At 33.7% G+C, this 11,558-nt stretch overlaps 1 protein-coding gene across 1 annotated transcript in view; it reads left to right on the top strand.

Moving 5' to 3' along the window:
- Positions 1 to 7,301: 7,301 nt before the first annotated feature.
- DLGAP2 (DLG associated protein 2) overlaps positions 7,302 to 11,558 on the top strand; it is a 733,602-nt gene continuing 729,345 nt past the window's right edge. Inside the window, exon 1 of the mRNA XM_031949182.1 lies at positions 7,302 to 11,004. Within this exon, the coding sequence (XP_031805042.1) occupies positions 10,914 to 11,004 (91 nt within the window). The 5' untranslated portion in view covers positions 7,302 to 10,913. The remainder of the gene's footprint in view (positions 11,005 to 11,558) is intronic.

Below are 11,558 nucleotides of genomic sequence, written 5' to 3'. Positions count from 1 at the left end.
TGATGGGTTCTTTTGTATCTATGGAAGTTGGGATTATTATTGTTCCTGAATATTTTTTAATTCAATTGTCCAACATATGAAATAATGGTTCTTGGTATAAAATATTTAGTCACAGAATTTCAAGCCAGAGAGGTCTATGAATTCATTTAGTTCAACCCACTAATTTTATAGATTCAAACCCTTGAGAAGAGGTAAATAAAATTATTTATTCTCGGAACAAGTATTAGGGTTTTAAATTATATATACTTACTCCCCAGTACCACGTTTTTTACCTAAATATAGCATAAAGAAAGAGAATATGCTTAAGAAAAGGTGAATGATACCTAGAAAAATAAGTTTCCTTTAATATGGAAGGGATTATTTAGATTTCAGGAAAGATTTTTTAGAAAATTGTTGTTTTGCAGCTATAGTAAAGACTGAAAAAAAAATTAGGTGACATGTATTGTTCTTTAAAGTTTGCAATGTATTTTTAATTCTTTATAGAATTTGTTTCTCACATCTCCCCTATGGGATGTGTACTATTATTATTCCTATGACCAGAGTCACAGCACTCATTGGATAGTATTGAAATCCATGTGTTTTCCATGGTTAATACCCTAATCACCTGACTATAATAGTTGACCTGACTTTTTTGTTGTTCTCTTGAAGAAGCAAGGAGGAACATTACTTGTCAACATTAATTCTGCTTTAGTTATTTTCCTAGAATCTTGTAAAACTATAAAAAAAATCTTTCATCAACGTCTAAGAAAAAAAAAAACACATTTGTGATATGCAAGTGGGATTCTTTGGGAGGAAGTGACTCATTGATGACTCTTAAAGGTCATTTCTATATTGAATTTCTACATAAATGTTGTAAATTCCTTTATGGACCCTCCATTCCATATGAACAGCTTGTAAAATGATATATCTACCATAGAATGATATAATTTGCATCAGTGAGAGTCCCAACTGTCCCAAAACTAAGTTAGGTCTGATAATAGATCAGTACTACTATGAGTAATTCACATAAAACGACAATTTGATGGAGAAGGGGCTGACTTTGTTGTTTCTTTGGAGGGTCTATCCATGTACTTGTCTTGCAATTGGTCAGTCAATAAAAAAATTATTTAGTGTATACCACACTATTTTTGAGTCAGTTCTGAGCTATCTCATTGTGGCAAACTCCTGCTATGGAAATTCTCTCCACCTTTGAAGATCAACAATTCTTCTGTGATTGCATAGTGTTACAATGTTCTTTGGCAACTTGAGAGATTAAGGGATTGTGCTATACTCTTTCAGTTTACATATATTCTTGGATGATCTCATGAATTTGAAATTTTCAAAAAGTTTCTTCCACAAGTGTCTTTGTAAATCAGAACTATGGAGAAAGTAGGAGAGGTTTTCTCAGCTCCTTCATAGCTGGATCTGATGAGTTTTAATGCATCTATTGGCTACAAAATAACATTTAGATTCTATGGCATCTGAAAATGTTACAAAAGTCGGTGGTTTTGTGTTATTATTGAATATGACAATCTTCAATTAATAAACATTATTTTTGGCTTGCCAGAGAGTAGGAAAATATTCTGTGGTTTTACCCAAGACCTAGATAATACTGTCTTATTGATTTGTGCCATGGATTGTTCAAAAAATCGAAGGAGTTCCAATTTGATTGAGTTCTTGATAAATCTTACCTGTGTATGCTTTCTACATGCAGCATATATGGTGCAGTACGTAGAGCACTGGAACTGGAGTCAGGAAGATCTGAGTTAAAATCTGGCCTCAGATACTTACTAAGCGTGCAACCTCCTAGGCAAGTCACTTAATTTATATCTGCCTCAGTGTTATTACTTGTAAAATGGAAACAACATTAATACTAATTAACACTAACTAATAGCATTGTTTTGAAAATAAAATGAGATGTTTGTAAAATGCTTAGCACATTGCCTGACACATAGTAAGAACTTAATAAATGTGTGGTTCCATTTATCTTTCTCTTTCTTTCTTTCTTTCTTTCTTTCTTTCTTTCTTTCTTTCTTTCTTTCTTTCTTTCTTTCTTTCTTTTTCTTCTTCTCCTGCTGCCCCTTCTCATTCTGCAGTTCCTCCTGCTCCTCCTTTCTCCTCCTCCTTCTCTTCCTCCTCCTCCTCCTTCTTTTTCTTCTTTTTTTTTTCTTTCTTCTTTTTTCTTCTTCAAAAAAACATTCTTATGTTTCTACCATGTGCAAGGTATTGTGCTAAGCATAAAGAAGACTAAATAAAAGATGGCCCCTCATGGAGCTCTAAGTAGATAAAACACAAAATAATGCAAAAGGATGTATAAATTCATAGGTGAGACAAAAAACTGAGTTCTGTATAAGGTCTAAGATTGGGAAGGGTCGTTAATTACTGAAAAAAGCAAAGAGTCTTTGGGAGACAGAATTTTATATGAAATTTAAAGGACAAGTTAGTCCTTTAAGAAGAAGATAGTTTAAGCATAGGACAATCACAAAAAAGTTATTTTATTCTGTTCAAATAGCATTTATTTCAATAATTTGATATGGAGACACCAGGCTCCAACTGATCATGTAAGGATCAGTTGGAAGAACTGGGGATATTTAATTTGAAAAAGAAAAAAAAGTTGGGGGGCATGAATTATAGTGTAGAAATAAACATTATTAAGTATTTGAAGGGTAATGTCAGGTGAAAAGGATCTTGATTACACTTGTTCTCTTTGGCTTCAGAAAGCAGAAATAAGAGGAATGGGTGGATGTTGGAAAGAAGCAAATTAGGATTGATATTGAGAAAGATAATAAAAGATACTGTAACAGGTTATTCATAAATTCAGTGGTCTGATTGCAGTGAATTCTGTCATTGGAATCTGTCAAGGAGAAGTCAGGGATATTGAATTTTGGATTCTTAAATGAGTATGGATGGATTCAATGGTCAATAATGTCTTTCTAATATTAAAATTCTGTGATTTTTGGGATAGTATAGATGTCTAAAGAGGTTAATGAATAGTTTAGTTTGATTGGAGTATAGGATTTGTAGATGAAAATAGTATATAAGGCCGAGAAGAGAGGATAATGACATATTACAGAAGCCCTTTAATGCTAAACAAAGTAGACTGAAATTGATTCAACAGTCAAAGAAGTTGATTAAAGGGTTTAAAGGAGTAGTGTTATAATCAGATCCTTATATAAAGTAGATTATTCAGGGTCAGCTAGGGGGATGCAGTGGATAGAGCATTGGCCTTGGAGTCAGAAGGAGCTGAATTCAAATCTAGCCTTAGAAACTTGACACTTACTAGCTGTGTGATGCTAGGCAAGTTAGTTAAGTAACCCCTATTGCCTTGCAAAAAATAAAACAAAAACAAAACCACCAAACTAAAAAGATTATTCTAATAACAATGTGAAGAAAGTATTATAAAGGTAAAGAATGGTGAAGAGGAAACAAACCCCTTTTTAATAATAGTCAAACAATAATGAGAGCCTGTTCTAAACTGATTGTGGTGAAAACATGGAGGTAAGCAAGTGTGAGAAATTCTTTAGAGATAGAACCCACAGGCCTAAAAAACTAATCAATTGTGAGATGTAAGAAAAATTTTGATACCATACCAAGCTTTTAAACATGGAAAAAAGGACAAATTATGATAGGAACTTACAAAGAAAACTTGAGTGTGGGGGAAGATAAAGCTTTTGACTTGGACATACTGAGTTTGAGGTACTGGTGGTATATCTAAGTAAGAAAATTCTGCTATTCACAGTTTGATATAAAATATGAATTTGTATCTTGGAGAAGAAATTAGTTAGTGAAAAGTTTATAGAAAAGTTTATACTTGGGAACCAATTACTCCTTACTTGAAATTTTGGAAGAGAATGAAAGACCTTTGACCTTTACTACTGCTGTGATTGTAGACAAGTAATATAACCTCACCAATCATAAGTTTCCTCATATGTAAAAATGACAGGTTTTAGATCCAGCTTTAAAAATATTAGCCTCTGTGGGAGAGAAGAGAGCCAAGGCTAAGAACCTTAGCACTATCTATATTAAGGAGCTGGGGAAAGGAAGACAAGCCATTAAATGAATCATATAAGTTTCTTCAACCATTTAAACCACATATGTGTACTCAATGTTTACTGTACATCAATCATGGTACTTTGCAATGGGGATACAAAGACAAACAAAAAAGTCCCTGTTCTCAAGGAATTTTCATTCAGTCCTCAAGTACCTATTTTTGTCTCTCTTTTTTTTTTATCATGCCTAGTGAAATATTTTGAAAGTAGTAGATTCTAATTGTTTATTGAATTGAATTAACACACTTTTCATGCTTCATAGAGTCGGTAACTGAATATATATATGTATATATATTCATATATATATACATATATATAAATAATAAGAATGCTTTCTGTAGTATATGAATAGATTTTGAATATCTCACTGTGCTTTGAATATGTCCAGTGTTACTGATGCATCAGCATCGACTTATACATGCGTGTGGACTGGTCCACGTGTATATGTGAGATCGATGTCAGGAAATCATCATGATACCACCAGCTTCACCAGTATCACCATATCTCCTTGACTGATGCTGCAAACTGTCCCAGTGAACTGATCTCATAAGGACTGCTCTATTGAGAAAACAGCCAGAATCCAAGCTGAGGAAGGAACTCCCCTAGCAGCTGACAAGTCTTGGTTTCACAGTGCATTTGCGAAACCTCAGAAGAATCTGTGTCAAGAAAAATGGGAAAATATTACTAACACTGACTACAGCCAAGCCCAGGTCTGCTCTGCAAGGCTTTAAAGACCATATGAGGTCTCTGACTCAGAGGATCATCCAATTCAGAAATGGAAAGGGTTTTGGAAATTGTCTACTTTCTTATCTTCATCTTCTGATGAGAAAACTAAGTCACAACTAAAAAGTCATTTATTTTGAGGTTAAGTTAAGTAGCAAAGCTTGAATTTGAATCTAGACTCTAATCTCCAAATTCAGCTTCTTTTTACCTTTCTGTACTACCTGTTCACCTTTCCCAAGAAATTTTTAGCACCTTCCAATGTTCATAGGATCATAGATTTACATCTAGAAAAGACATCAGAGACTATTTTATCTAATCACATTTTACAGATGAAGATACTGAGACCTAGAGAATTAAGGGATTTTTCAAAAGTTGTATATATAAATAAATATCAGAAACAGGATTTGAATCTAGATCCTGTGGTTCTCCTTTAATAGTATGAAACTGCCTTCACCAGAAAATTCTGCAAAGGCCAAATTGGTTTGCAAAGATCTTGTCCACTCATCCAAGATCTATCCATCTTCTTGTATACTTAAAAACATTACAGGCAATATGAAGGCTCTCTCAGTATGTGTCAATACTCATTCTTCAAAGAATTCAGAACTTTAAAGAATGGAGAATTGATTGATGGAACTAAAGATATTTAGCCTAGAAAAGAAAACATTTAAAGAAGATCAAATAGCTACCTTCTAGTATTAGAAGGTTTGTCATGTGAAAAAACAATCACCCTTCTCTTTTCCTTGATTGCAAGGAGAAGAATTCTGAAGAAAAGTAGAAGGTATATAGAACAGATTACCTGTCATTTTAACAAAGAAAAACTTCCAAACTCAAGCCACTTTAATAGAGAATATGAGACAAGAGAATTATCTATCCAAAGGGAGATCATCAAGTTGAGTCTAGATGATCATTTGCTAGGTATTTTATGGAATCAATTTCTATTCGGAAATGACTTGGACAAAGTAATCTTTAATGGCTCACTGAATGCTGTATTTGCTATGTTACAAATAAGAAATTTCTCCTAAATTCAGAGACTCAGGAAATGGCAAGAAATAAGAATTGCATTGAACCATCTGCCTGAAAGTTTTTCATAAAGTGTATTCTTTTTCTCATGGAACCTCATCATACTTTGCTGATCCTCTCAGACAGTAATACATTCTAATTTGTATGATATTTATTTGTGTATAGGTCTCATCACTTCACTTCTGCTGTGAGGTCCTTGTGGCAGATACTGCTTTTTATATGGGCATCTAGGGTAATGTGCATTGTACATATTAGGCACTTTATAAGTGTTTGAATGAATGAACTCATTTGCTAGTAAACCTTGGTGCTTTGAAGACTGGATGTGTCATGTTACTTACCTGCAATTACGAAGATGGATGTAATTGTTCCCCTGGTACCTAGTTCCTGTTTGACTCATGATTCTGCGGACAAGTTTCAGGTTAATACATTCTTTGGTTAGCACTCAGATTGATGCTATTTCCCCAGAGAAATTTTTTGATTAAAAAAAAGAAGTAAACCAAAATGTTGAGACTTATTTTAAGTGAAAACTGTGAAGACTTGGAAATATTTGATAAAAAGTTGAGTCCAGATCAATTTTTTTTTCAAATGGATTGAGTCCAGATCAATTTTTTTTTCAAATGGAATGTATCTTTTGGAAGTAAGAAATGTAACCCTTGATTTCTGCATCATTTGAAAATTTTTCTGAATAAATTTGTGAGTTTTGACATTAGTTGATGAGTTGTATACTGTACCTCCATTCCCCAAAGCATAAATTTCCATTTTTAGGAGAAATGCAAAACATGATTGGAATAGGCTTTTCCAAAGCAGTAGAAAATTAGTTCATCACATTTCAGTGTGTTTTAAATATGTAAGGAAAAATGTATGCATATCTAACAAATTATACATTCACATCTATTTTTAAAAATCATGAATACATACTGCAAATAAATATAAATATATAACTACACTCTACCCTTTGACCAGAGAAAGTTTTCTTATGCAAGTAGCCTGTAAGTTATACTTATATAAGTGTTTGGGTTTGCTTTGTAAGAGTTTTAGACCGGTGCAAAATCTGGGACATATAAATCTAGTTTCCCTTGGTGTGTAAGCAATGTAGCTGGAGTGAGTTAGCTAATTTTGGAAACTGCATTAATGTATTCTGCCACCAGGGTACCTTAAATTATTGTTTCTTTGTACTGAAAGCCAACCTACTAGTGAAAGCATTAATTCAACTTGAAGAAATACCCAACTTCATGCCAAAATAGAACTTAAGACCTGGTAAAATTGGGTCCTTCTTGGAGCATGATTCTGACCTCCTCCTCTTAGGGAAAAAGAACTAAAAGCTAAAGGATAATTACATGTGCATATATGTATATATATGTATGAATATATGTATATTATAAACATCCTCATCCATACACATATATATATGAAATATATAAATAGCCATTATATAAAAGTATGTGTGAGAATGTATAGTATAGTATGTCTGTGCCTATACATGTGCTATATATGTATGTGTGTATTATGTGTACATGTATCACTTTGAGGTTTGCAAAGCACTTCACATTATCATTTGATCCTCTTAGCACCTCTGAGAAATAGTTTCACTTATTACCCCAGTTTATAAATGAAGTAAGTGAAACTTAGAAAAATTGTCACTCTACTAATAGTCACAAAGATTTTGGTTTTCAGAGGTGAAATTCAAACCTAGGTCCTCCCATCTCATTGGTCAAAATTCTATTTTTAATCAGTAGAAACAATTTTTTTTTTCCAAAAAGGAACCTACCAGAAATAGCTTGGCATGGTGAATGGAAAACTAATTTTCGAATCAAGGAGACCTGGATTTAAGTTCTGTCTTTGACACATACTGGTTGTGTGATTTTGCATAAGTCCCCTAATTTTTCAGTTCTTCCAAGGCAACCCTTCAAGATTTCAAGTTGCAAAAAAATGATAGCATATATTGAAAGATGAATTTTCTTCCTGGAATTTTCTATATCAACAAATTCATAGGTCCAGTCCAAAACAAAAACCACAAAAACAACTGATGGATAAGGAGTGGGGTGGTGAAAGAAGTAAGGAGTGAGGGATGAGAATTACAGAAAACAATGCAAAAGAATTGGGAACTAACAAAGTATCATGTAACAAGTCTCAACACAGCTTTTGGAAAAAAAAAAACAAAAAGAAAAACAAGAAATGAAACAGAAAAGTCCTTAATCATGAGTACTAAATTCATTACCAGCTCTGTCATTGTGGGGACTATCCCCTGAAAACATTCTGAGCTTTCATTGAGGAACAATAAAGTTAAGAGTTATTCAGAATATAGTTTAATATAAATAATAGAATGTTTACCAATTATTTACAAATTACAAATAACTACATAAATTCTATTCATAAATAGTATATTTTATATACAATGTGAATTTTGTACTCATATGGTATATTTTTAAAAGACAAAGTAAATATAGAGATATGTAAATGTGTGTGTGTGTGTGTGTGTGTGTGTGTGGTTTGTTTGCTTTTGATATGGACTTGTGATTGATCAGCACAGGCTTGTATTTCACAATGCTACAAGCTACAGAATATTATGAAGCCCATTTACTATCTCTGATGGAATTTACGGATCAACATTCTTTGTAGCAACTGGCTTTCACGGTTTACACGTAATTATTGGCTCTTTATTTTTAATCGTATGCCTTATCCGACAACTTTTATCAATATCAGAGACTGGAGTGTCACTTAGAATTTTAGAGTGGCCTCTTGGGCATTGAAAGGAGTTAAGTGACTTGTCTAAGATTGTAAATCAATATCAGTATTGTATCATAAATCAATATATATCAGATAGACTAAATTAAAATCTTCTGGAGCCTAAGGATGTCCCTTTTTCTACTGTATCTCTCTATGTATACATAGTTGAGTATATAACACTTTCCTTTACACATTGCACAACTGCTTGTGTGTGTGTGTATGTGTACATACACATATACACATATATTTGTGAAATAAATAGCTCAATAAATTCTGGATTGCAAAATCATATTATTTTCCTGGCCTGAGAAAAAATAAAGAGACTTAGAGTTTCTTTGACACTAGAGTGATTCATTACATATAATGAATAAACACTCCTGCTTAATTTAATTAAAAAGATGAGGAGCCATGCAAATGATATAAGGAGAGCATATAGACAGCTGTGCCAAATCATTGGCTTATCAATCTATCATACCTGCCACCCTATTTAAATCTGCCAGGAACTGTTCATTTAAGTATGCATTTGCACATTAAACCTCTTATTGATTCCATCATAATGTCCTAAAATGCTATAAATGTAATGTTTTGCTGCACTAGTCGTGTTTAACTTGAAGATTTTGACATATTCTTTGAGCAGTTTTAACCTTATTTTAGAGAATTTTTCTTCAAAACAAGGCTGTTGAAATAATATTCATAATCTCATACTTAAAATTCTTTAATCAAAAGCTTGATGAGAAAGAGCTTTCTGCTTGGTATTCTGATTCTGTTTAAAAGAAAAGCCTCATCTAGTAAAATGTATCCTGTGGTTACTTTTCAAGTCATGTAAATATTCATTTCACTCTTTTATTTAAATAATACCTAGGGCTTAACAATTGACAGTACATTCTGATCTAATGAACACAATAAGATGCGAACATACTAAGAGATCATATTAGACTCTACTGTGATACAAACAGATACCAGGGATCTTCTCAAAGAGATTCCAATCTACATGGAGATGCAAAGAGCATAGGAATTTAAGAAAAAAAGATTCTTGAACATCTATTTAAAAAGGAAATGAATCTTTAATTAAGGAATAAATCTGACCCGCCAAGTAGCAGAGTCCACACACATACATTTGTGCCATTAAGTATCCTCTTCCCCTTTTTCATCATCTGCAAACTGGGTTGACACTTTGCTCTAAGTATTCATATGCAGAATGGTAGGATTTATATAAAAGCATAACCTTTAAAAAAGCAAAAATAATGTTCAATATCTATTTTTTTCACATTATAGGAAAAGGTTGATCAGTGTAAGATGGGCTTGACATGCTATCTGTAACCAAGGTTAGCACATTTGGGAAGACAGCAGGAGTAAAAGAAGAATTAAATTCTCAGAACTGAATATGGTGCATCTGTCTTAAGACAAAATGATGGGGATTTGTCAGCACATGTCATAAGTATTATTTCAAAGAGATGAAAGTTAATGTTTTCTGTGGTTTGTGAATATTTTAATTTTAAAAGGAAAAGATTTTTTTTAATGTGAAATGCTTATTAACTCGTCTGAATTCCAGGTGCCTCAGAGACTGTACAACTTTTCACATTGCAAGAAAAAACTTGCTTTAAGACTGTGTGCCTGTTTCTTTATTGATTACTGTTGATTTTACCATCTTCTAGGACATTGACTGTCCTTGAGTTCCCAACCTGAATCCAAGGACAAAAGTAATTATGGTGACAAAGACCAATGCTGATGGAGAGGAAGCTCACTATTGTTCCCAATCTTGTATGTGAACTTCCTTATATGTAAAGATTGCCTTTATTGGTCTATAACTTGTCATAGAAGAAAGAGAGACAGATATACAGACAGACACCCATTTTAATGAAGAGGTCAGAATTTGAGAATGACAGCCATTATCTCTAGAGGCAGAATTGCATAAATACCTTGCTGCCTCATCACAAAGATCTGACTAATCCCTCATTATTTAGCTCTTAGTCACTGCAGAATACTCATTTTAAAGCTTTAGAAAGGTTAGGTTCCAAACATTTGCATGATGTTGTCCTATTGGGAACAGATATTACAGAAACCATGTATGATAATTCCCAGGGTCTATGAGTTCTATGGGCACAACACACGTCTCTTGTTTCTACTGTAAGAATTAAAAAAATTGTCCATCTATGTATTGAAATAAGTTATTGTTATGTCCAGATAACTCCTCAAAGGAATGTTGGAAAAATCTCTACTTCTTCACTCTCTTGTACCTTGCTTTTGTCCAAGCTGTGACTGTCCAGGAAAAAAATTAACAAGTATGACCAACTCTCATCAGGTCATTTTTCCCCTCATTACAGCCATCATGCTTCTGGCTGAGGAGGACAGGCTGGGGCATCCCTTCAGAGCCCATTAACATCAATCCTTAGTTGGCAGAGTGGTGCAGAATTGATGTTTAACACAAGAAACGCCCTCCTAGGAGCAGAGTGCTGCTTTCACATGGTGTTGCCAACCCATAGAGCGAGAGACTGGGCTCCTCCGGGTAAGCTTTGTGTCAGACACAGTGTGACCTTTACCCACTGCCGTAAATCGGCTCCTACCATACTCATCACGTGTCAGTTCTGCATATCCACTTTTAGGTGCACTAGTTTCTGCAGTGGATTTGGAAATTCATGAATACAAACAGTGAATGGAACCTCCACTGGACAAACCCATCTCTCCACCTTCATCTGATTTGAACATTGAATTTTATTGGTACGCATGATAACTCCAATCATATTAATCATTATAGTCTGGCTTCTGCACTGCATTAGATTGAGGGTAATGATTTGATGTAGAAAACTGAATGAACTTCAGTGAATCAGCCAACACACTAATTTTTCTGGGATGGGAGGCATGTGAAATGGGCTCAGAAGAACTACTTGTTTGGATAACTATGGCTCCACTTTCCTACTTCTCCCCATGCCCATAAATCCATTCCTATAGTTGGAATAGCAAAAGGTCATGGTTATGGTTCATTCCAATGTCATGGTCAATTCTTAATTGGTCCCCTCCAACACAGAGTCAGCCTTCTTTAATGAAATACAATAATTAGTA

The sequence above is a fragment of the Sarcophilus harrisii genome, chromosome 2 (genome assembly GCF_902635505.1).
Source record: "Sarcophilus harrisii chromosome 2, mSarHar1.11, whole genome shotgun sequence".
Classification (NCBI taxonomy): domain Eukaryota; kingdom Metazoa; phylum Chordata; class Mammalia; order Dasyuromorphia; family Dasyuridae; genus Sarcophilus; species Sarcophilus harrisii.
Note: the sequence above shows the minus strand (reverse complement) of the source record. Positions and strands in the feature narration are given on the sequence as shown.